Below are 24,442 nucleotides of genomic sequence, written 5' to 3' on the forward strand. Positions count from 1 at the left end.
CATAGATTTTCAAGCCGATCTAAGTCAAAACTGTAACTAGGCCACTCAAGAACATTCAATATTGTCTCAGTGAGCAACTCCAGTGTACAGTATATTTGGCCTGGTGTTTAAGGTTATTTTCTGTTGGAAAGCAGACAACCAGGTTTTCCTCTAGGATTGTTCCTATGCTTAGCACTATTCTGTTTCTTTCATTCATAAAAAGAAGCTCCCTAGTCCTTGCCATTGACAAGCATACCCATAACATGATGCAGCCACCACCATGCTTGAAAGTATGAAGCGTGATAAGTGTTGGATTTGCCCCAAACATAATGCTTTACATTGAGGACATGAAGTTAAATTCTTTGCCACATGTTTTGCAGTTTTACTTTAGCTCCTCATTGCAAACTGGATGCATGATTGGAATATTTGTATTCGGTACAGGCTTCCTTATTTACACTCTGTTAATTAGGTTAGTATTGTGCAGTAACTACAATGTTGTTGATCCATCCTCAGTTTTCTCCTATCACAGCTATTAAACTCTGTACTTGTTTTGAAGTGACCATTGGCCTCATGGTGAAATCCCTGAGCGGTTTCCTTCCTCTTCAGCAACTGAGTTAGGCAGAAAGCCTGTATCTTTGTAGTGATTGTGTGTATTGATACACCATCCAAAGTGTAATTAATAAAGTTACCATGCTCAAAGGGATATGCAATGTGTGCTTTTTTTATTTACAGATAATTGTATGTGTGGGGTACAGAGATGAGGTAGTCATTCAAAACTCATTTTAAACACTATTATTGCAAACAGAGTGAGCCCATGCAAATTATGTGACTTGTTAAGCATATTTTTAATCCTGAACTTATTTAAGCTTGCCATAACAAGGGGCTTGAATATTGACTTAAAACATTTTAGCTTTTCATTTTTTATTAATTTGTATAAAAAAAAGAAAAACATTATTCCACATTGACATTATGGGTTATGTGTGTAGGCCAGTGACACAAAATCTACAGTTAATCTACTTTAAATTCACGGTGTAACACAACAAAATGTGCAAAAAGTCAAGGGGTGTGAATAGTTTCTGAAGACACTGTATGTTAATCAGCCCTCTGACACCATTTAAAATGTATTTCTCCAAGGCTAAAAGTAAGCAATACAAAAGCGTCTGCTAAATGGCATATGTTATGGAATTATAAATCAATACAGAATAATTTAATAAACAATACTTTGTGGAATTAGAATTATGCATCCATATAGAAGGCATCCTTAAGGGATAGTTCACCCAAATTACAAAATGACAATGTCATAGTTCATAGACTTCTTAAAGATGCACTATGCAGAAATCGCTCTGCCATTTCCTGGTTGCAAAAATTCTAATAGTTTGCTTAATTTCAGTTTATGTGACCAAACAAGCAACTATAGTGTAGAGAACCATTGTACCATCTAAACCGCTGTTAAATATATTTTCCGTAACCAAAAAGATTGTATTTTCAGTTGTTTGAAGCTGGTGTACAAAAGTGAAAGTGAAAGACGCAAAAAGAAAACTTAAGAACGTGAAGCATAGAAATAGCATACATCTTTATTTTACCCCAATTTCATGGTATCCAATTGGTAGTTACAGTCTTGTCTCGTCACTGCAACTCCCATACAGACTTGGGAGAGGCATGGGTCCTCTGAAACACAACCCAACCAAGCTGCACTGCTTCTTGACACAATGCCCACTTAACCTGGAAGCCAGCCCCATCAAGGTGTCAGAGGAAACACCATACACCTAGCAACCATGTCAGCATGTGCTGCGCCCAGCCCACCACAGGAGTCCCTAGTGCGCGATGGTACAAGGACATCCCTGCCGGCCAAACACTTCCCTAACCCAGTCTATGCTGGGCCAATTGTGTCCTACCACATGGGTATCCCAGTCACAGCCAGCTGTGACAGAGCCTGGACTCAAACCCAGAATCTCTAGTGGCACAGCTAGCACTGCGATGCCTTAGACCACTGCGCCACTCGGGCGTTACTTGCATGAAAACAACTCAAGATGTCAAACAGACCAGACTGATTTAAATTTGAGAGAAATGCAATCTATGTCAAAGTCTTCCAACATTCAGTCAAAAGAAATTCTGCCTACATCCTTCAGCATACACATGAAAGTTCAAATACACCTGACCTTCTGAAATAGGTTTTCCCCCTGGTCACTCCTTCCCTTTCTCATTGGAAAGTATTGAGAGAGATATTTCACAAGTGATTTTGCTTCTCTCTCTGTAATAGTGTCTGCAATCATTGGTGGTCATCTCAGCAGGAATTTCAGCAGCCAGGAACTTTCTGAACACCAATAGGGAGAAATAACTACTCTACTTGCCTTCCTGGTGGAATTAGAGGCTAACCAAGTCCTTCTAGCCTGACTCCTGAGTCATACAACAGCCTATATTTAGTTAATAGTCAACCCTAGTTGGAAAGATAAAACACACAAGAACTGGCACGAGCCAGAATGGCTCATAGGAGCAGATCTGTTTCTGCATGAGGCAGCTTGATATACAAGTACACCCCCTGGACAAGATGCTAGTCTATCGCAGGGCCTTACCCCAATCTCTCTCCTTAATTCTGAGTGCCAAGCAGAGACGCATCGGGTCCCATTTTATGACTCTGGTATGACTCGGCTGGAGATTGAACTCCCATCCTTCCAATCTCAGAGCAGACACTAACCACACTCTACCGTGTAAACGGTGTAACGGTGTGGGGAATGTTTACCTGGCACACGTTAGGTCCCTTGATACAAATTGAGCAACGTTTGAACGCCACACTTTGTAGAATCCATGCCTCGAAGAATTCAGGCTGTTCTGTAGGAAAAGGTGAGTCCGACCCAATACTAGGTGGGTGTACCTAATAAACTGGCCACTCTTTGCAATTCTGTCCTCTTTTAATCAGATATTAATACTATGTATCACTCAGGAAAACTTGACAACACAGACATACTCGTGTACGTAATCTGACATGTCTATGGAAAGTACATGATTTTCACATTGATGGTATCTGACATTTAGATAAAGACAGAAAAATAATTTGCTTAAGCCTGATGTAGAGAATATAACGAACATGATTGACATTGACAAATGAGGAGATGATCCTATTGTTAGTAGAGGTACTCTTTCAGTACTTACTGTGTACGCAAGCAGCATTGGAAGACAACGGTTAGTTATATAGTCTCTTCAGTGGATCAAGTGGATCCCAACAATAACAGAAATGGAACTCACCTTTGATACCTGAGTAATCCTTTTTCACGTATCGATAGAATAATAACAGGTTATAGGACGTCAATTATGTCTAGTTTTCTCTCTAATAACACTGAACAAACACCACAACTCATGAAGGGTTGGGTGTGTGGAGTTGGACTGTATCTGACTCAACAACTGTTACTTGAGTTTCCTGGTCTATGCGGAAGTTCAGGTCTAGACCTGTCAGTGCATTCCATCCAGAGCAGAGCTGAACACTTTTACAACACTGAGCTCTGGGCAGTGCCAAAGTTCGCATATCCACTTGCTTAACTGTAAAGTAATGGTGAGTATGTACATTACTGATAGGCGTGATTTAGCATTAAAAGTTAGAGAATAGTCTCTTTTATTTTTCATGTAGTGCAGATCTCAATTTGAAAACAACGCGTGGCAATGAGAAACTTGAGGTTCATTGATGTTGATACTGGGAAAGGAGTGTCTGGAGAGGGGAATTGTTGAGGTGTTTAGGTTCAGAGATAATTTTCTCCTTTGAAAGTGATTAACAGATGAGTGGGTGTATGCTATGACATGTCAACCTTAGGGTTTATAATGGGGAGTTGCCTTTGGCTCAATGTGACCAGAATTCTATATTACATGGTGCCAATGGAGCCAAATGATGTAGAAAACATGTAAAGTAACTATGCAGTGCTTCCAGATTTCTTTTAAATAATGACCTATAATTAATTACAATATGAGTAAAATACTTTACCTATTTAAAAATCGTATTTAAATATGCTGAAAAAGCAGATTTTCTTTGTCGCAATGGTGTGGGCATACCCCAACAAATATTCATGCGAGTAGACCGCTGTTTGGCCAGTTTAGCCAATGTGGCAGGATGACATCGTTCTCTCTTAAGGATCTGCCCCTTTTTTGTCAATTTTTGCCTAAAATGACATACTCAAATCTAACTGCCTGTAGCTCAGGCCCTGAAGCAAAGATATGCATATTCATGGTACCATTTGAAAGGAAACACTTTGAAGTTTGTGGAAATGTGAAAGGAATGTAGGAGAATACAACACAATAGATCTGGTAAAAGATAACACAAAGAAAAAAACAGCTGTTCTTTTGTATTTTTTTGTACCATCATCTTTGAAATGCAAGAGAAAGGCCATAATGTATGTTCCAGCCCAGGTGCAATTTTGATTTTGGCCACTAGATAGCAGGAGTGTATGTGCAAAGTTGTAGATTGATCCAATAAACCATTGTATTTCTGTTCAAAATTTTGTATCAGCCCAAATGTGCCTAATTTGTTTATTAATAACTTTTCATGTTCAAAATTGTGCACTCTCCTTAAACAATAGCAAGGTATTCTTTCCCTGTAATAGCTACTGTAAATTGGACAGTGCAGTTAGATTAACAAGAATGTAAGCTTTCTGACAATATCATATATGTCTATGCCCTGGGAAGTTTTCTTCTTACTTACAACCTCATGCTAATCACATTAGTCTATGTTAGCTCAACCATCCCATGGAAGGGACACCGATCCCGAAACAGAAATAGATCTATGTTTGAGATATAAGTTTCAGTTTTTTAAAGTGTTTTTTTATCCAATTGATGCTTTAGCCACAAATACAAGTATAAGATGAGTCAACATTATTTGGCCACGAGTTAACAGACTATTCACTTTTAAAAGTGAGATTGTCATTGGACAGGTTTATTCTGAAAACGTTAATAAAAATGTGAATGAAAAATATGTTACTGAAAGGGAGCACAACAACTCATAACTCTGAAAGATGACTAAACATACTAATATACCAATAACTATTTTGTTTTCTAAAGCTGTTTGAATATTGGTGTATATATACAGGGTATTGTGGTGTGAGTTCAGATTTGTTCAGGGTAAAGTCAGGGACAGGGACTGTAAAGCTATGAATACACGCAGGGCCATTATCTAGTAAAGCAGACACACAGACATTTATATTTATCCAAATATATAATTGATGAAAGTTATATTAAGATCCGAAATATCTTTGTCAAGTAAACCTGGCCAAGAAGACAGAACACATTAGTTACAAAATAAAATCTTGACACATCATGACTTATGTGCCCGATATTATACAATCAGGGATCATAAAAGAGCAAGACTTCCTTTGAGCAACTGTAGTTAAAACCAAGATGGTTAGGATTCATTTCTGGCCAGTCAAATTAAAATGCTATAAAATGATGAAAAACCTCATAGGGAATCTTAGTCCATTTTCAACGTGAACTGGATTTAGGTTATTTCCCTTAAGGAGCCTAACTAAAAGGGAACTGACACCCATCTCCACCTTGGCAACCAACAGTGGAAAGAACTTCACTAAAAGTGGAAAAATAGCAGCAAGCTTCCCATATTTTCTGTCTATTATTCAGCCATTATTAGCACTGGAGCTGTAATGTTTGAACCTATTTTCTCTTGGGGGCCTGCCGTTGGTTCCAATGGGAAACACAGACCACCCTCTCTCTCTGTGGCGAGAGGCTGTCAACATGTTGTGTGGTTGAACTCCATGGGGGGAAACAGAATAGCTCCGAATGAGTCTAGAGCCTTTCATCAGATGTGATGTATTAAATAAACACTTGGGGAAAGCATGTGCTCCACCCACTCTTATTTCCTATCCCAGGGGTTGAAAAACAGATGGGAGCCATAGGCTGCCTTTGCTGCCCCTATTAACTCTATATGATCGCGTAAAGGCTAACACAGTCATATTTTAGAAAGTTCTATCAGGGCCAGCTCTAGCCTTTTGGGGGCCCAAAGCAAGATTTCCTGCAATTCTACCCATTTTGCTGACATGGCTAATTGATTGACAGTGTGACTGACGTAACAACAGAAAAATTGCTGATGCACAACCACACTACCGACTTCCAGTAAGTTGACAAAAGTTCCTAAAGAAAGTTGAAATAAAATTGTGGTTAGGGCCCCCCTAGCGGCCTGGGGCCCTAATCGACCTCTTATGTTACTTGTTCCTGAGCACTATCCAAATAAATTCACTGAATGAAAGATCACCATTGTTGAGTTAAGAAGCTATGTTTATTGTCCCTTTCCTTTCCTGTCCGTTCACCTTTCATTGACTGGATGGAGGTGGTCAGCGGAGAGGGTAAATATAAATTGTGTTGTCACCCTCGCCGGTATATGGTTTATGTCAGCTATCCATCAGATTTCAGCTCCATCCATAAACCCTATGACGAGGGAGCTATGTTTCTGCTATAGCATCCCCATACCATGTGTTTTAAAGCTAGAATCCATAGCTGTGAAACTGCCACTTCCTTTTACAATATCACAACAACAAAAATACTTCATAACAGTTTTTTTCTTCCATTGCACACAGCGGTGTCATGCACCCCAAAACTCTGAGGGGGCACAAAGTGCGTGAGGATGACGGGGGGGTGGTCCAGAAGTTGGAGAATGTAGAATTTTTCAAACACCTGAAACTGACATTTCCTGCAGTCTACAGCCATAATCATTATGCTTCATTTCATGTAAAAAAAAGATAAACAGAAAAAAGTAAATCTAAGCATGCCTCTTAGATATATATTTATGTACATAATGTTGAATGCTCATTTCCTTGAAACAAAAACAAGAATAAATGCCCCTGGGGCGGCCGGCATTGTTTCACCTATTGCTTTAAGGCTCATTGGATCTATTTAAAAGCACTTGACAATAGCAAGCTTTCCGCACCATTCGCTCTGTTTATCTATAGCTGACTAATAGGAAGACGTTTGAGATCATGCTTCTGAGATATAGGAACATGAACAAACAACTTAACCTCTGACCATTGTCTGTGCAGCCTCAACAGCAAACTTAAACACACATTTAATGGAGGCAGCATTTGATACAGTGAAATGGCAGTTTGAATACAAAAATGGACTTTGACAAAGCTCTCTTTGACAAAGAGCAGTCTTGCCTCCAGTACAGGAAAGCGGTTGTGAAAATCCATACCAGGTTTCAAATAACTGCAAAAGGCCAGATGGGAAGGTGTGAGGGTTGTGGCGTACATGAAAGGTAAGGTAAGAGGGCATACTTTAAAACCATTATTATTGTCTCCAGAGTGTTATTTCTCTTAAGCTATGTGCTAGTCCACACCTCACATTGGCTTTCCAAGTAATGCCCTTCCAAACCTAAGTGCTGTGTGATAATCGTAAAAGCAGTTTGAAAACCCTAAAACGTTCATTGAAATACAATAAAGTGTCTGTAAAAATGTAATTCAACACAAAAACCCAGGTCTATGTTTTATCTAGTTATGCATACACAAATATATTTTCCAGGTGTGCAGTAGCGCCCTCTACTGTGAGGTAACATTAGCTTTCCTTCGGTCTCATATTAATTGCTACTGAACTTGGTGGGTGGTGTGAGGGTAGGCAATGCCACCAACCTTGAACCTTTCTTAAGACTGATAAGTCTGAACACTTAAAATGTTTAAAGGGGTACATTTATTAGGGAGCAGCAGGAACAGAAGTTTAAAAGTGTCAGGGCAGAAACGTTGAGTTAAAGGGTTTTGATCACTTTGCTCTATTGACTGGCTATTTTCTCCTTTCATCATGTTGTGGCAAAATAAGTAAACTCAGCAAAAAACAAAACGTCCTCTCACTGTCAAGTGCATTGATTTTCAGCAAAATTAACATGTGTAAATATTTGTATGAACATAACAAAATTCAACAACTGAGACATAAACTGAATAAGTTCCACAGACATGTGACTAATAGAAATGGAACAATGTGTCCCTGAACGAAGGGGGGGGTCAAAATCAAAAGTAACAGTCAGTATCTGGTGTGGCCACCAGCTGCATTAAGTACTGCAGTGCATCTCATCCTCATGGACTGCACCAGATTTGCCAGTTCTTGCTGTGAGGTGTTACCCCACTCTTCCACCAAGGCACCTGCAAGTTCCCGGACATTTCTGGGGGGAATGGCCCTTGCCCTCACCCCCAATCCAACAGGTCCCAGGCGTGCTCAATGGGATTGAGATCTGGGCTCTTCGCTGGCCATGGCAGAACACTGACATTCCTGTCTTGCAGGAAATCACGCACAGAACGAGCAGTATGGCTGGTGGCATTGTCATGCTGGAGGGTCATGTCAGGATGAGCCTGCAGGAAGGGTACCACATGAGGGAGGAGGATGTCTTCCCTGTAACGCACAGCATTGAGATTGCCTGCAATGACAACAAGCTCAGTCCGGTGATGCTGTGACACACCGCCCCAGACCATGATGGACCCTCCACCTCCAAATCAGTATATCAATGATGTCGCTCTTGCTGCGGGCGATTCCCTGATCCACCTCTACGCAGAAGACACCATTCTGTATACTTCTGACCCTTCCTTGGACACTGAGCTAACTAACCTCCAAACGAGCTTCAATGCCATACAACACTCCTTCCGTGGCCTCCAACTGTTCTTAAACGCTAGTAAAACCAAATGCATGCTTTTCAACCGTTCGCTGCCCGCACCCACCCGCCCGCCCGACTAGCATCACCACCCTGGACGGTTCCGACCTAGAATATGTGGACAACTATAAATACCTAGGTGTCTGGCTAGACTGTAAACTCTCCTTCCAGACTCATATTAAACATCTCCAATCCAAAATCAAATCTAGAATCGGCTTTCTATTTCGCAACAAAGCCTCCTTCACTCACGCCGCCAAACTTACCCTAGTAAAACTGACTCTCCTACCAATCCTCGACTTCGGCGATGTCATCTACAAAATAGCTTCCAACACTCTACTCAGCAAACTGGATGCAGTCTATCACAGTGCCATCTGTTTAGTTACCAAATCACCTAATACCACCCAACACTGCGACCTGTATGCTCTCGTCGGCTGGCCCTCGCTACATATTCGTCGCCAGACCCACTGGCTCCAGGTCATCTATAAGTCTATGCTAGGTAAAGCTCCGCCTTATCTCAGTTCACTGGTCACGATAACAACACCCACCCGTAGCACACGTTCCAGCAGGTATATCTCACTGGTCATCCCCAAAGTCAACACCTCATTTGGCCGCCTTTCCTTCCAGTTCTCTGCTGCCAGTGACTGGAACGAATTACAAAAATCGCTGAAGTTGGAGACTTTTATTTCCCTCACAAACTTTGGACATCAACTATCTGAGCAGCTAACCGATCGCTGCAGCTGTACATAGTCCATCTGTAAATAGCCCACCCAATCTATCTACCTCATCCCCTTACTGTTTTTATTTGATTTACTTTTCTGCTCTTTTGCACACCAGTATCTCTACTTGCACATCATCATCTGCTCATTTATCACGCCAGTGTTAATCTGCTGAATTGTAATTATTCGCTCCTATGGCCCATTTATTGCCTACCCCCTCATGCCTTTTGCACACACTGTATATAGACTTTCTTTTTTCTACTGTGTCATTTACTTGTTTATTGTGTTATTGGCTTGTTTATTGTTTACTCCATGTGTAACCTCCATGTGTAACTCTGTGTTTTTGTCTGTGTCACACTGCTTTGCTTTATCTTGGCCAGGTCGCAGTTGCAAATGAGAACTTGTTCTCAACTAGCCTACCTGGTTAAATAAAGGTTATGTAAATAAAATTGTTAGGCAGTACTATAAAATAGACTACCCTAGTCACCACCCTAGACATGGTGAGTTTGACGTGACAGACATTGGAAGGACAACAGCTGTCTCAACAATAAAGATGTCAGAGCAAAAACCTACTGACACCTCGGACAACACTGTTGACGACAATGTCATCAGAGAGTCAATTCAGGACAAATGAGACATGCCAGTCAATAAAGGGTAAGCTGTTCTATAAATACTTTCAGCTTTTATGGAACTGTGCAATAAGATTTAGTAGCCTTGACTATAAATTGATGTTGAAAAGGCACAGACATTTAATTTCCTCTTCGTTATATATTTGCATAATAGCTAGTACATTATTTTTAACAAAATCAAAGTTGACAATAATATTTTATTGGCAAGTTGGCATTGGAAATATACGTCACACTGCAAAGGACACGCCATAAAAAGTGACATCAAAGGATGCTATTCACACTCAAACATGATGGTTCCTCAAAGGTTCTTTGGGAAGGGTGATGGTTCAATGTGGAACCATACTGACCCAAAAAACTCTTTGAGCCCTTCAATGGTTCTTTGCAGTTAAATGTAGGGGCGGAGGCTCAATCGAATATTTTGGGGCGTGTTTTTTTCACAGCTCTTTTTGTGCAACTGTGAGTGAGAGTGTCATTCCATTTTATCTACTCTCTTGAGGATGATTAATTAATTCAGTAGTTCTCTAGTCTTTCCTCATGGACCACCCAGTCGTTCCAAAGCTAGCACACATGATTCAACTTAATAAGAAACACAAAAATAAAATCAATGAAATTTGAACAATATGCCTATTAAACCAGAAAAAACACCCTGTATGGTTCTACAAAGAACCTTTGAGATTGAGAAAGGTTCTTTATAGAACCATTCTCCTTAAAGGTTCTATCAAGAACCATAAAAAAAGGTTTCTATATAGCCCCAAAAATTGATGTAACCATAGCGGAACCCTTTTTTTGGTGCTTTAGAAAATACTTTTTAATGGTTCTTTATAGAACCTTACAAGTTCTATTTAGAACCTCTTCATGTTCCTAGAAGTAATGGTTCGGCCACACCGGCGGAACCTTTCCAGTTGAAAAGGTTCCTTGAGTAGCACCTCTGAACAGGATCTTCGAAGAACCCCTGTGTAAAGGTTAAAACCAGAAACTTTTTGTGATGGGAGGGTTTCAATTGTGAAACTTTTAAATAATATATTGTACAGGTGGCAGCCTATCAGATTGGAGGCGTGGCTTTCAGATGGTTATTTCTGGTCAGCCGTTAGCGTAAATGTCATTCCTGTTCATCATCTTAAGTTTGTATACTGCAAATTAAAAATTTCCTTCAATATTTATGCATAGTGCTCTCTCTGTTTATTATCAATGCACGGCCACTAACTCTACCTACGTGTACAGTTGAAGTCAGAAGTTTAATATTAACAGTTTTCACCAAAACTGTCAAAATACTCTTAAACAAATGAAGGAAGAACTAATGCAGACAAAATATCTGCACCACATTGTGAGAAAAAAACATATATACAGTTGAAGTCGGAAGTTTACATACACTTAGGTTGGAGTCATTAAAACTCGTTTTTTAACCCCTTCACAAATTTCTTGTGAACAAACTATAGTTTTGACAAGTCGGTTAGGACATCTGCTTTGTGCATGACACAAGTAATTTTTCCAACAATTGTTTACAGACAGATTATTTCACTTACAACTCACTGTATCACAATTCCAGTGGGTCAGAAGTTTACATACACTAAGTTGTCTGCACCTTTCAACAGCTTGGAAAATTCCAGAAAATGATGTCATGGCTTTAGAAGCTTCTGATAGTCTAATTGACATCATTTGAGTCAATTGGAGGTGTACCTGTGGATGTATTTCAAGGCCTACCTTCAAAATCAAAAGAAATGAGCCAAGATCTCAGAAAAAAACCAGCACAAGTCTGGTTCATCCTTGGGAGCAATTTCCAAATGCCTGAAGGTACCAAGTTTATCTGTACAAACAATAGTATGCAAGTACACTGCTCAAAAAAATAAAGGGAACACTTAAACAACACAATGTAACTCCAAGTCAATCACACTTCTGTGAAATCAAACTGTCCACTTAGGAAGCAACACTGATTGACAATAAATTTCACATGCTGTTGTGCAAATGGAATAGACATAAGGTGGAAATTAAAGGCAATTAGCAAGACACCCCCAATAAAGGAGTGGTTCTGCAGGTGGTGACCACAGACCACTTCTCAGTTCCTATGCTTCCTGGCTGATGTTTTGGTCACTTTTGAATGCTGGCGGTGCTTTCACTCTAGTGGTAGCATGAGACGGAGTCTACAACCCACACAAGTGGCTCAGGTAGTGCAGCTCATCCAGGATGGCACATCAATACGAGCTGTGGCAAGAAGGTTTGCTGTGTCTGTCAGCATAGTGTCCAGAGCATGGAGGCGCTACCAGGAGACAGGCCAGTACATCAGGAGACGTGGAGGAGGCCGTAGGAGGGCAACAACCCAGCAGCAGGACCGCTACCTCCGCCTTTGTGCAAGGAGGAGCACTGCCAGAGCCCTGCAAAATGACCTCCAGCAGGCCACAAATGATGATTAAATTAAAGATGCTTCTATTGGTTTTTAAATCAATGCACGATTGTGCACCCCAATACATGTCAGACATGCTTTTAAGTTGTGTACCCAGTAGGTTCCTCTGGCACTGCACTTTTAACTATCCCAAAGCCTAGATCCAAGAGGCATGGAGAGACAGCCTTTAGTTATTATGCCCCTGGAATAGCCTTCTAGAGAACCTGGGGGGCAGAAACTGTGGACATATTTCAAAGAGATCTTGAAACACACCTTTTAACTTTGTTTTTCCTTCATTCAGTTTGCGTTATTCTTTTGTTTTATATCCATTTATGTTTGTTGTGTAGTAAATATTTCAGTTTTTATTGTCAATGTTTTTTGTTGTTGTTTTTCTTTCTGTAAAGCACATTGCGTTGCATTCCATGTCTTAAATGTGCTATATAATGAAGCTGGATTTGATTTGATTTGAGGAGTGTAAAGTACCAGAAAGGATTCCGCTATTCTTACAAGCCCAATAACCCGTATCTGGCACTATATAGAACCATTTGTTTTTAGTGTGTTCCGATAGGAAGGAAGAATAGGAAGGGGAAGGGTTAATTTGCGGCTGGGGAAACCAGATGCTAATTAAGTCTTTGGAATGTCACATACTAGCATTCTATTCCAGAAGCCTTCAGAGTGGGTCAGACATGGAGTGAGGGGAGCGACGCACGTTTCAATTTGTTTTCTTATCTTATTGACGACGTTCAAAAAGAGCATCCACACCAAATACCAGAGCCACAGGTAATGTTCCCTATTGTTTTGTCTGTTGGAGTTTACTTTGTCATATCTGGATTTCAGGTAGCCTACTTTAACTGTTATAGTTAAACAAGAAAATACATATGGGGGAAACCAGCCTAAACCAAATCTAATTTAATCAAATAAGCACATATATCCAAAATGTGACATGTTTGCGCACTGGTGTCATAAGAGCGAAAAGATGCTGAAGTTGAAATCGTTTTCATTTTCTCCAGGGAGATAAACAAATGCAAAATGGCATTGTCCAGAACAGTGCTGTTGTTATTGGTGTACTCGTTATCACTACATGACACAGTAAGAGGTGTCGCAGAGATATGCCGGGGGACGCACTGCCACGGTGGCGAGACTGGGGATCCCAGACCCTGCGTCGGAGCCCACTGCCTGGGGGGTAGATCATCCAGACCACCGCGGCAATATAATCCAACAACACAGGGCAGATCGGGACAGACAGTCCACAGCCAGCATCATGTGTACCACAGCTCTCAGTCAAGAGGAGACACCACAGACACGTATGTTGTTCAACCACAGCGCGGTAGGCACAGTGACAGCGCTAGGGAAAGCGCAAGGATGCAAACGTATGACGTTTTCGGTTCAGGATGTACTGGAGCGGATTGCGTTACTCCTCAGAAACAGCTCCAGGCTTTTAACGACACCAGAGACTGTAAAGGGATCGAATGTAAATTACCACTAAGGATACGGCCGAAGCCCCGTCCAAAGGATTGTGTGGGAGAAGGCTGTCTGGCTGATGATGCCGCAGCTTCCAGTCAGCCTTCCCCTGTCCATATGCCGGACAGAGCTGCTCAGTTTCTGGGAGAATTTCCAGAGTTTGGATATCCTGCGTCTGAACTTGGCAGTGCGCCTTTGGGAGTGCAGCTCACATGTGACATTAAACCAGGTTAGTATATACCCACACATCAATTGTATATAAAATATATTATTATTAGTGTTATAATGCATTCAAATACTACACAGTAACGGAAAACTGTAAATTATATGGTCATTTGGTGTATTATAAACAGTCAAATACTCTGAAACATTTTACTGCACCATACTGTAAATTATGGTGCATTGTGGGAAAATATTGTGGTCATGGCAAAACATTGCTGTATTTTGTATGGTACTGTCATTCCACCCCACAGAATACAATACCATACCATATCTTTGGTGCACTAATAACCGTTTGACCACTAGTGGGTGCATGGTATTGTTATTTTTGGTTCATTAACATATTTTGAGGGTTGGGCTTGTAATAGGCTATATTTGTTGCACCCTCAAGTGAGAATGCTGTACTATGTGGTTATAGTGCCCCATCAATTTGGATGGGCAGCAAGTATTAAACCTTTACCATGTCCTTTTGGTCTGTTTTGTAGTGATGGGAGTACAAAGCTTCCTGAAGCGTTAAGATTTTCCATCCAATTGTGTTGAAAATAAGTTCATTATTCAAGGCTGTGATCAACACAGTATACACTAGTGGCACCTGCTGGTCAAAATAATTTAGAGCTGCCAAATTATTATAGATGATGTCCCATAGCGTGAGCGTAGCGTAACCTTTGTCTTCTGCCAAATAAATACCAAACCAATCAGGTGGTTGTTCAGCAAAGCTTCAGACATCATTGATCACATGCTTCTGATAAAGGGATACAGTCATCTGCACACTGCTTCGCGATTTCAACGCATGCCTCGGAGCTCCAGCATTAAACGTAACATCACTACTGTTTTGCCCTGTAGTCGATGCCAGTTTGGAAGCCTTTGGTAAGACCTCTAGAAGTGCAAGTGATTGCATTAGGTGTACTGTAATATGAAATACAGAATTTTACTTGCCACGAGCTGACTGTAATCTACTGTCAAATCCACATAACACCTTTACAGTGTAGGCTATCTATTAAGAAAAACGTAATTGACAGATGAGGGAAGATACATAGTGTGTAAAAGGGGTTCCAACTCATGCCAGATTGAACTCCATGGATGTGTGCGTAATTTGGAACCCCTTTACGCAAAATAACCAAAGTAGTCTCATTCCAGAACAAGTGGTTTTGATAGCGATTTATTGTCCGGTAGGCGACATAGATTTTTGTATAGAAATGATATGGCGAAATGGAAATCACATAATATTCCTTTAATTACTTTAAATTTATTTGGGATTCATTTAAACACGCAACATTAGGCATCATTGCTACCATCTTCTTGTGTTTGAGACCCAAGATTATGCATGCATTGACTGCAGTCCAATTGAACTAGAAAAATGTCTGGCAGTCAAGAAAACTTAGAATGCTTTGATGTCTATAAAAAGCCTGCCTAGGAAACTTCCATTACTTGATGTTGGACTTTTAGATTTTCTGCCAAAATAGTTTAACAATTTTTTAAAAAGTATTTCATCTCAAAAAGTGATGTACTGTATTATCATAATTTCACAGTATATTTAACTTAGCATTAACCACAATTTCAGTAATGATTTGCTGAACTGTTTTGAATTCTAATCATCTTAGAGTACAGGAGCACATTATTAGTACTTGATTCCAGTTTAATAGCTAGCTATGCATAGTTCCACATCCTATCTCTGACTACTCCACACTTTTTAAACCCTGCCCTATTCCATCTCACAGGGGAGAACGAGGTGCCTTCAGAGGATGCGCTCATCTTACACCTCCAACTGGCTAAGGGGCAGGAGAAGCTGGTAGAGGCCCTTCAGGCTCAGCAGACGATCATCCGCGACCTGCAGCAAAAGCTAGCCGAACAGCAGGGGGCACTGTTGGCCCAGCAGCGGGAGATCCTGGAGCAGCAGCGGCGCATGTACGAGCAGATGGACGTGGTCAAGGCACAGTACGGCCTGCTCTCTGACACCGTCAAACAGGTGTCCTTCCAAGGCCTCCAAGGGGAGCTCCAGAGCTACTTCGAGAGCCACCTGGCAGGCCTACAGAGCCAGGCTCGGAGCCACCTGCAGAAGTCCTATGCCGTTCGCAAGGACATGCACATGGATGTAGATGCTAAGTTGATGGATGTGGTCGGGGAAGCCCACCTTCCGCACCCCCTGCTGGGGTGTGGCGCCCCGTGTGGACCGGAGGATTACTGTGACTTCCAGAGGGAGCCGCCGCAGTGTGAGAAGTGTACCATGTGCCCACCTGGTTTCTTCCTGGTCTCCCAGTGCTCTCCCAATGCAGACAGAATATGCCAGGACAGAGACGAATGCCTTGAATTACCAAACCTATGTGAACAGGGAGTGAAGTGCCTCAACACTCCAGGTAAGGCTTACAACATTTCTAATTTGTAATTAGACATGATATCCATCCTGGTTGCAGAAGTCCTTTTACTGAATAGTCAACTAAGAGTATCAAGCAATTTGGCACATGCTCATATTTCTGATCTCCTTCTCCCATCTCTTTGTCGTTGTCTGGTGCTGAGCAGGAGGGTTCAGGTGCCTGGGCATGTCGGAAAGGGAGGCTGCTGCTGGAGTATGTGGCCATGACTACTTCTACAACCAGGAGCTTCCGGAGTGCCAGGCTTGTTCTGACTGCAATGGAGAACCCATTGCCATCCCCTGTACAGCCACCAGGGATTCTGTCTGTGGACCCTTCACAGACAACCTGATGTCCCAGTCCTGGGGCGCCACCGTGACCTTGCCCCCAGCCAGGGCCCCTGGCAGCCACATCTTCCCTGGCCTCCAGCTCAATGTCCAGAGCAAAGAAGCCAGCGACTTGCTATCCAACCACGCCGGCCGGCTATCCTTCCAGCAGCACGGCTTGATGTGGCTGGACCATAACTTTGCCCTAAAGCACAATTGCAGGAACTTCCTCCAGGTGGGCATGCGGCTCAACAGCAGTCAAGAGGAGGAGGGCCACGACCTCAGTGGGGTCCGCATTGAGCAGCCAGACGGGAAGTACTTCCAGGGAGTTAGCGTTAGTGGCAGCGCAGAGGTCGAGCCCAACCACATGCTGACACTGTTCCTGAAGAGTCCCAACCAGCATTGCAACCAGAGTAAGGACCTTCAAGTCTACGAACTCAACGGGCCTTCCTTCAGCATGCTCTGGCTGTCCCACGATACTGGAGCCGTGGCCATGACAGCACAGATGTCAATGTCGGCCCACTACCAGACCAACTACCGTCCAACCTTCCGCATCACCTCCGTCTCTGACCCTTACATGGTGGGGTTGACCCACGACAGCCGCGGGGTGCGCTTCACAGAGAGTGGCGTGGTGAAATTTGTCCTACAGCAAGCGCTGTACTCCATGGGCCACACCTGCATCCGAGAGGGCTTCTCTCTGGTGGCCTACGCCAACCGCAATGGGACCAACCAGGAATTGATGCAGGCATTCAAGTCTGGCGTCAACTACAGGGACACATCCATCACCCTTTCTGGGGCTGTCAGGGTGGATAGTGGGCACTCGCTTAGTTTCGAGATCCTATCCCCATCCCAGTGTAATATCCGCTACTTTGGAGACAGTACTGGGATCAGTATACTGAGCCTTATCTGGATCCCTTCAGCTGTCTCCTCTGCTCTGACTGCCACAGTGTCCAGGACAGGCCTTCCCTCTGGAGTCGTCCGCAACAAAGCCCTCCTCTTCCAGCAGGTCAGCCCAGAATCAGACCAAGTGCGCTTGGCCCGTTCTGGGGAACCCAACGCCCAAAAGAACTTTGTCTTCTGGGGGGATGGGACAGCTAACGTGGCCCTCAACCTGAAGCTGATCCATTCGTGTAACGTGGTGAAGCTCACCCTGCACCGGCAGGGGGGCAGCGGGGAGGGTGGACAGGCTACACCCGTGGCCCAGCAGATGTCTGGGCACATGCCCGAGGGCAGCGAGTGGGCCAACGTGGGCCTGAGGGCCTCCTTCCAGGTCCAGAACGGTACAGCCATCTATGTGACACTGGACTGCGTACGTGGTCGTGTTAACCAGATCACCCACAAGGGAGGCACTAACATATCCATCCTCTGGGTGGCGTTGTGATCCAAAAAGAGGAACTTTTTTGTTGTTGACTCTGTCACATTTTGTCAATACGTTTTAGAGAAAAATACGGTTTCGCACTATTTCAAATTACAGAGCAAATTTGGAACCTCACTTAACTTCACAGGTGCTTCCAAGGTAGAGGAGATTTTTGAAATGGAAGGTTGTGTTTTGTCTAATGTTAACATTTTTGTCATGTTAATGTTGTTTGTATCTTATGTCTGATACTTTGTTGATTCATTGATTATTTTTGGATGACAAGTACTGATTTTGCTCGAAGTACTTCGGCTGGTTGAGCAGTGACCAATTATTTTGTATGGAGTAAGCTGAATGATGTGTGTGTGTGTGTGTGTGTGTGTGTTTATAATGTTTGTTATGCTTTTTATTATGCTATATCTTATTCCATCAATTTCCTGCACATGAATATGAAATGTTGCCTTTCTATGCGTGTGTATTGCAGAGTATTTTGATAAGAGCATTTAAATATTTTTAAATGTATTATATTTAACTTTCACCAAGCGGTTATTTTTATTTCATATTTTCAATAACTTATTCTGAATTTTATGTCACTTAAAATAATAGTAGTGTAAAATTGGAAAAAATTGTGTCGATATACTATTGGAAACAATACCTTACTTCATAACCAGAATTGTACTTCAATCTCTTTTGATAAAACAAACAAACAATCACAGTTGTGTCAATACTGTACTTCTAGGATACATGTATGTCAAACAATAGAATTATGTTACAAATATTTATGTGACCATGGAACTACAGTATAAGTGTAGTATACATTTACTTATATAAATGGTGTAGGGAAAGTTTATCCTCAGATTATTATAATTTTTACATTTGATAGTTCACACATCAGGTTTTATGTAGCAACAATATGTAAACTGTTAACTACATAGTGTATGTTATGCTTTAGCCTCAATACTCTTGGCCCTGTGGAAGTGCTGCATATGCATAGCATTCTTAATTGCCTTTGTGCATGTTCTGTCCCCCAAACAATTAGACACAATGAAGTGTTTCAGCGATTTGGCAGCGAAGCAAAGTGGTCGGTCACTGAAATACTTCTGCTTTATTTTCACTTCGCTATGCAATGCTTGGTGATTTGTTTTACTTCACACGTATTGTAGAACAACAATGAGTGTATTATTTTTTTCAAAGCCAAATAAAATTCACAAATATTTTGTAAGATGTTGATTCTCCCTCTTGCTTTAAAAAAATGATATGTACCAAAAAGTGATGAAGAGGTCAGCATCTAGGTGTAATTTTTGGGATGTGATGAGATTGATTGAGATGTCATTCATGTAGAAAATGTATGTCCTGATATAGAGGCTTTGGTAAAAATTTGAATGACAGCACACAGTCTCATCTCCACCATGTGACTGCATCACATGATATGAGCCTAATTCTTCAGTCTTCTCAACCATGACAGCTTTAAAACTGACTCCACCATCCTGACAACCATCATACATGAAATACCCAGTATTTTCCACAGTTTAAGTAGACAACTTAACAGTCAGACATTACTCATGTCATGGAGTCCCAAACATATTGAACCTATTTGAAATCAACTTTTTGAGCAAGGTGTCCAAATTGCAGAAAAAAATCATATAATTGTACTAATTATTGGTCTTGAATCATTTTAGAATCAATCTATCATATTTAACTCACAGGTAAACTATCCCTCTCCAAACATGACTAATAGTGGCTGAATCGGAACGAAAACTGATTGTGAGAAATAATAAAATGTTTCTGTCTGCAGTCTCAATTGAAAACAGGTGTTTGAGATGGAGCGCCGCTTCAGATTTATCATATTGTAGATCAAATGGGACCCACAGTGCATGAGGGGAAATATCAAAGCCAGCAGAGAGACAGAGCTGTATGTGTGTGTGAGAAAGAGGGAGAGAGAGGGAAAACGAGAAGAGAGAAGATGTCTGTGTGCATCTGCTTGTATGTGGGTGTTTATATGTACGTGTACGTACGTCGTGCATGTGTCTAGAGCAAAACAATAGTGTGCATTATTAACTACGGACCGTTAAGACAGAAGTAGTAAAACTGAATCTTCACTTTTTAATGTGAACCATGTGTTTCTTCTACATTTCTCATACTTAACACTCAAATGTTTGACACAAATCACGTGTGTGTGACAGTCAGTGTTAATTCATAAAAAGACAGTCCAGTATCATTTAAAAGATGGAGCGTTAAGGTGCTATGAAACCTGAATCACTGTAAACTTATCCAGTGGTGTTTGAGAGGCCTACAAAAGAGACATCATTCACCACCACACAGCATATATTGTATATGCAGTTAGTTTATTTACCCTCTTATGGCTCATCCACCGATGTATATTAACCCTGGATTTCTGATGCTATGAATTTGCCAATGAGAGGCTTTGAAGGCATATCTTTTTTGTTCTTCCAGTGGGGACAGTAACATTAGTACTTTCACAAAATTATACTTTAAGGACATTTTTTATATATATTTTTTAGCTCACATAATATAATTTAAAAGTACGCACGAAGGTAAGGGTCTGTAATAGAATACATGTGGCAAAAACTAATGTCGATATTTATAATGGCATTTCTATAGCTTACAAAATATTTTTACGAAGGCGGGGGAGTGTCAAGATGGAGGCCTTAAAAAGGACAAACCCAGAGCAGGAGTCTAATCAAAAGCGGATGTGAAAGCAAGTCATTCCTCTTGTCTGCAGTCAATGTAAGCCATGTGGGCTGTTTTCCTCTGAGGCCACATGCCACCAAATAAATACAATAGCTACAGGAGGTTAGCCTGACATGGATTGGCTGTCTGGATCTTCGTGTTGTATACTGTTAAAGATGGTCGTTTCTTATTTATTAAAAAAGAATTTAGGCCCAATGTTGATGTCTAACACAAAAAAATATTTTGAGAGGATGTGATGTCACACACAACATCATTACATAGCATCACTTTGACAAGAGAGTAAAGTGGGAAAAACACATGTTGTGCATTTGTGATGACTCATTGTAAATAGAGTATATCCATAATCATTTACTCAAAACCAGCAGACATACTGTACTGGATGAGCATTATCCATTAGAAGAACAAGTTGAAAGTGTCTGTTTGGATTGGATGAGTGTTATGTACTGTTACAATGTTAATAGAGTGTATTTAGCTTTTTGTGAGGCTCTAAAACGCAGATGCTGCTTGCATTTCATCTAACAGCTTTGACATTTCTTGTTGGAGTAGTAGAGTGAAAGTAGTCATTTTCCATTATGCTAACGCACCTTCTTAGAAGACAGGGGCACTTTGCAACACTATCTCAGTTGGTTGCTACAGACCACATTCCATGCCTGGCTACTTTAATAATTACACCGCCCACTCTCTCTGCTAATAAGTAACTAATGGTTCACCAATTATAGCTAACAGCACTGGAATAGAACAGGGAGCGAGTGTGTGTGTGTGTGTGTGTGTGTGTGTGTGTGTGTGTGTGTGTGTGTGTGTGTGTGTGTGTGTGTGTGTGTGTGTGTGTGTGTGTGTGTGTGTGTGTGTGTGTGTGTGTGTGTGTGTGTGTGTGTGTGTGTGTGTGTGTATGAACTCCTCTGACCACTGGTTGCAGGGTCATGACCAGTTGATGAGAGGTTTCAGTCGACCGTTTTTGGTCACTGATTACTTCTCACTCTCCTTACCATCCTCTACAGTATTATAACCATATTATGTTTCTCTCTCCTCTAAAGCCCCGTTTAAACCTTGTGTGTGCTTTGCCCTGATCTTCTCCACATTCTGACTGTGCCCACAATTTTAGACAGGTCAGATCTTATTTTGTTAGCAGACAGGATAAGAACAAGATCAGGACAATATCAGGACGCATGTTAGCGGCAGGTATAAACGGGGCAATAGATAATCTCTTCCTCTTTCATTCCTCTTCTCTCCATCTGTGCAAGTCTTCACTCTCTTTATCCCTCAGAGGGGTTAGTGATGCATGCTGGAATGAAGTAGCAGGTCACTAGCCACAAACACAGGCTGAAACTTACTGTTAACGGGCCCAAGCAAAAGCCTTTCAGTTCAGAAGGCTGCAAAATTCTGCCTGCCTGCCTGCCTGCCCCCTCTCTTCTACTCCCATTGGCTCACAGCATGCTGAAAGAGTAGCATTTGCTGCAGGGAAAGAATACCCTTTACTAGAATTATGAAATATGCCTTTTCTAGACACATTTTGGGCCAAGTTTATGTTCTTATCAGTCAAGGTTTGGGGCAGTTATTGGGGCAGCTAAAAATGTTAGGGCAGCTAAAAAAAATATGACTTTCAATTCACAATATCTCAGCTTTGGCCACAGCTCTGCATATTTCACCCCAATGTATGGCCAATTCACTGATTACCAAGATCGTACCATTTAATTTGCAATCTCTTTTTACAACCTTAATCATGTTGGCGTCAAAAGCAATCCGAATGATTGAGTCATGCAGAATCTCAATGAGGAAAGGAAAAAGCTGTGTGTCTCTATAAAAACATGTCTGAGAGGGATTGCGGCTATCTTCATGAATAACCAATTAGAACGCTGACGATAAATAGCTAACTTCTTGGCTGGATATGAGCAAGCATGTCCCCCTGGTGTATTTTTTTTAAACAGTGGATGGATGCTCCCCATTTCACATCAACTCCCTGGTGGACTCTACAGTTAATTGCCTTCTCCAGCAGGCACTTACAGATGATCTAATCTCTGAATACAGCCACACAAATGACTGATTGCAGCCGGTTGAGGTCTGTGAATGCATTGTGCATTCGACCACAAAGCTGTTTATGTTGCAAGAGCATTGACACTGGTACAAATGTTAGCAAATTAGTTTAGCCTATAACTGCTTAAAACAGGACAGTGGAACCTGTGCAGACATTTCCCTTTCACTTTTGAAATGATTGTCTTCTCATTTGTTAAAATACATTTTACTATTACTTAATCCGACCGCTCTTAATCAATAATCACTTAACCTTTGGTAAACCTATACATTTTAAACTGGTTTGTCTACAACAGATTTTGAACTTTTTAATGAAAATCGATGTTTGCATAAATACTTAAAAGTATGATTTACTGTAATGTACTATTATAACTATTGTGATTTTACTTCACAGCAAGTTGAAACAAAATCTGATTTTGACAAGATCAGATATGTACTTGCATGTAACGCATGCCCTATGCAGTAAACATGCATCCAAAATAAAGTTGCTGGGGTCTTTTCACACTGCTTTACTGAAATTGCGTTAGCCAATGCTGTAATACATACCACTTACGTAGCAGGTGTTTTATCCAAAGTGACGACAGTGAGTCATGAACCCAGTGGGAATCGAACCCACCACTCTGGTTTTGCTAGTGACATGCGCTTACTAACTAAGCCACACAGAACCACTTGTCACGTATACTCCCTCTCCGGCGCTCATTATTTCGCACACCTGTCACCATCGTTAAGCGCACCAGCGCCTCATCCGACTCACCTGGACTCCATCATCTGCCTGATTACCTTCCCTATATACGTCACCCCCTTTGGTTCTTTCCCTAGGCGATATTGTTTCTGTTCCAGTGTTCATGGCTGTGTTTCTTGTTTTGGTCAGTGTTAAATTATTTTTTAAATACACTCCCTGAACTTGCTTCCTGACTCCCAGCGTACACATTACACCACTACAATACATACAGTGCATTCAGAAAGTATTCATACCCCTTGACTTATTCCACAATTTGTTGTGCTACAGCCTGAATTCAAAATGGATTAAATAGATGCTTTTCCTCACCTATCTGCACACAATACCCAATAATGACAAAGTCAAAATACGTTCTTAGAAATGTTTGCAAATTTATTGAATATGAAATACAGAAATATCTCATTTACATAACTATTCACACCACACGAGTCAATATATGTTACAGTCACCTTTGGCAGCGATTACAGCTGTGTGTCCTTCTGGGTAAGTCTCTAAGAGCTTTGCACACCTGGATTGCCCATTCATTTTTACAAAATTCTTCAATTTCTGTCAAATTGGTTGTTGATCATTGCTACACAACCATTATCTTCTTGGTTAGCAACTCCAGTGTAGATTTGGCTTTGTGTTTTAGGTTATTGTCCTGCTGAAACGTGAATTAATCTCCCAGTATCTGGTGGAAAGCCGAATGAACCAGGTTTTCCTCTAGGATTTTGCCTGTGCCTAGCTCCCCAGTCCTTAACGATTAGAAGCATACGCATAACATGATGCAGTCACCACTATGCTTGAAAATATGGAGAGTGGTACTCAGTAATATGCTGTATTAGCACCAAACATAACACTTTGTATTCAGGACAAAAAGTAAAATTGCTTTGGCACATTCTTTGCAGTATTACTTTAGTGTCTTGTTGCAAACAGGATGCATGTTTTGGAATATTTTTTA

At 41.3% G+C, this 24,442-nt stretch overlaps 2 protein-coding genes across 5 annotated transcripts in view; one reads left to right on the top strand and one right to left on the bottom strand.

Moving 5' to 3' along the window:
* apbb1ip (amyloid beta (A4) precursor protein-binding, family B, member 1 interacting protein) overlaps positions 1–24,442 on the bottom strand; it is an 89,285-nt gene that overhangs the window by 25,938 nt on the left and 38,905 nt on the right. Inside the window, exon 1 of one of the 4 annotated variants that reach the window (XM_055928905.1) lies at positions 23,310–23,387. The exons of 2 other annotated variants lie outside the window; for them this stretch is intronic. The gene's annotated coding sequence lies outside the window, so the exon portion shown is untranslated. Of the gene's footprint in view, positions 1–3,222; positions 3,395–23,309; positions 23,388–24,442 lie in introns of those variants that run through there. One more of the 4 variants, XM_055928904.1, reaches the window with a different exon arrangement.
* nell3 (NELL (neural EGFL like) family member 3) lies at positions 12,829–19,245 on the top strand. The gene is made up of 4 exons (XM_055928901.1): positions 12,829–13,095; positions 13,326–14,005; positions 15,714–16,349; positions 16,513–19,245. Exons 1-4 carry the CDS (start codon positions 12,953–12,955, stop codon positions 18,048–18,050), a joined length of 2,997 nt encoding a protein of 998 aa, XP_055784876.1. The 5' UTR covers positions 12,829–12,952; the 3' UTR covers positions 18,051–19,245.

This window comes from Salvelinus fontinalis, chromosome 7, assembly GCF_029448725.1.
Source record: "Salvelinus fontinalis isolate EN_2023a chromosome 7, ASM2944872v1, whole genome shotgun sequence".
NCBI lineage: Eukaryota > Metazoa > Chordata > Actinopteri > Salmoniformes > Salmonidae > Salvelinus > Salvelinus fontinalis.

Excerpts from the sequence above, each read along its gene's own strand:
- nell3 (XM_055928901.1), top strand. The coding sequence starts at position 12,953 with ATGTCACATACTAGCATTCTATTCCAGAAGCCTTCAGAGTGGGTCAGA. Across the intron at positions 13,096-13,325 it reads ACCAAATACCAGAGCCACAG|GGAGATAAACAAATGCAAAA; the intron begins GTAATGTTCCCT and ends CATTTTCTCCAG. Across the intron at positions 16,350-16,512 it reads GAAGTGCCTCAACACTCCAG|GAGGGTTCAGGTGCCTGGGC; the intron begins GTAAGGCTTACA and ends GGTGCTGAGCAG.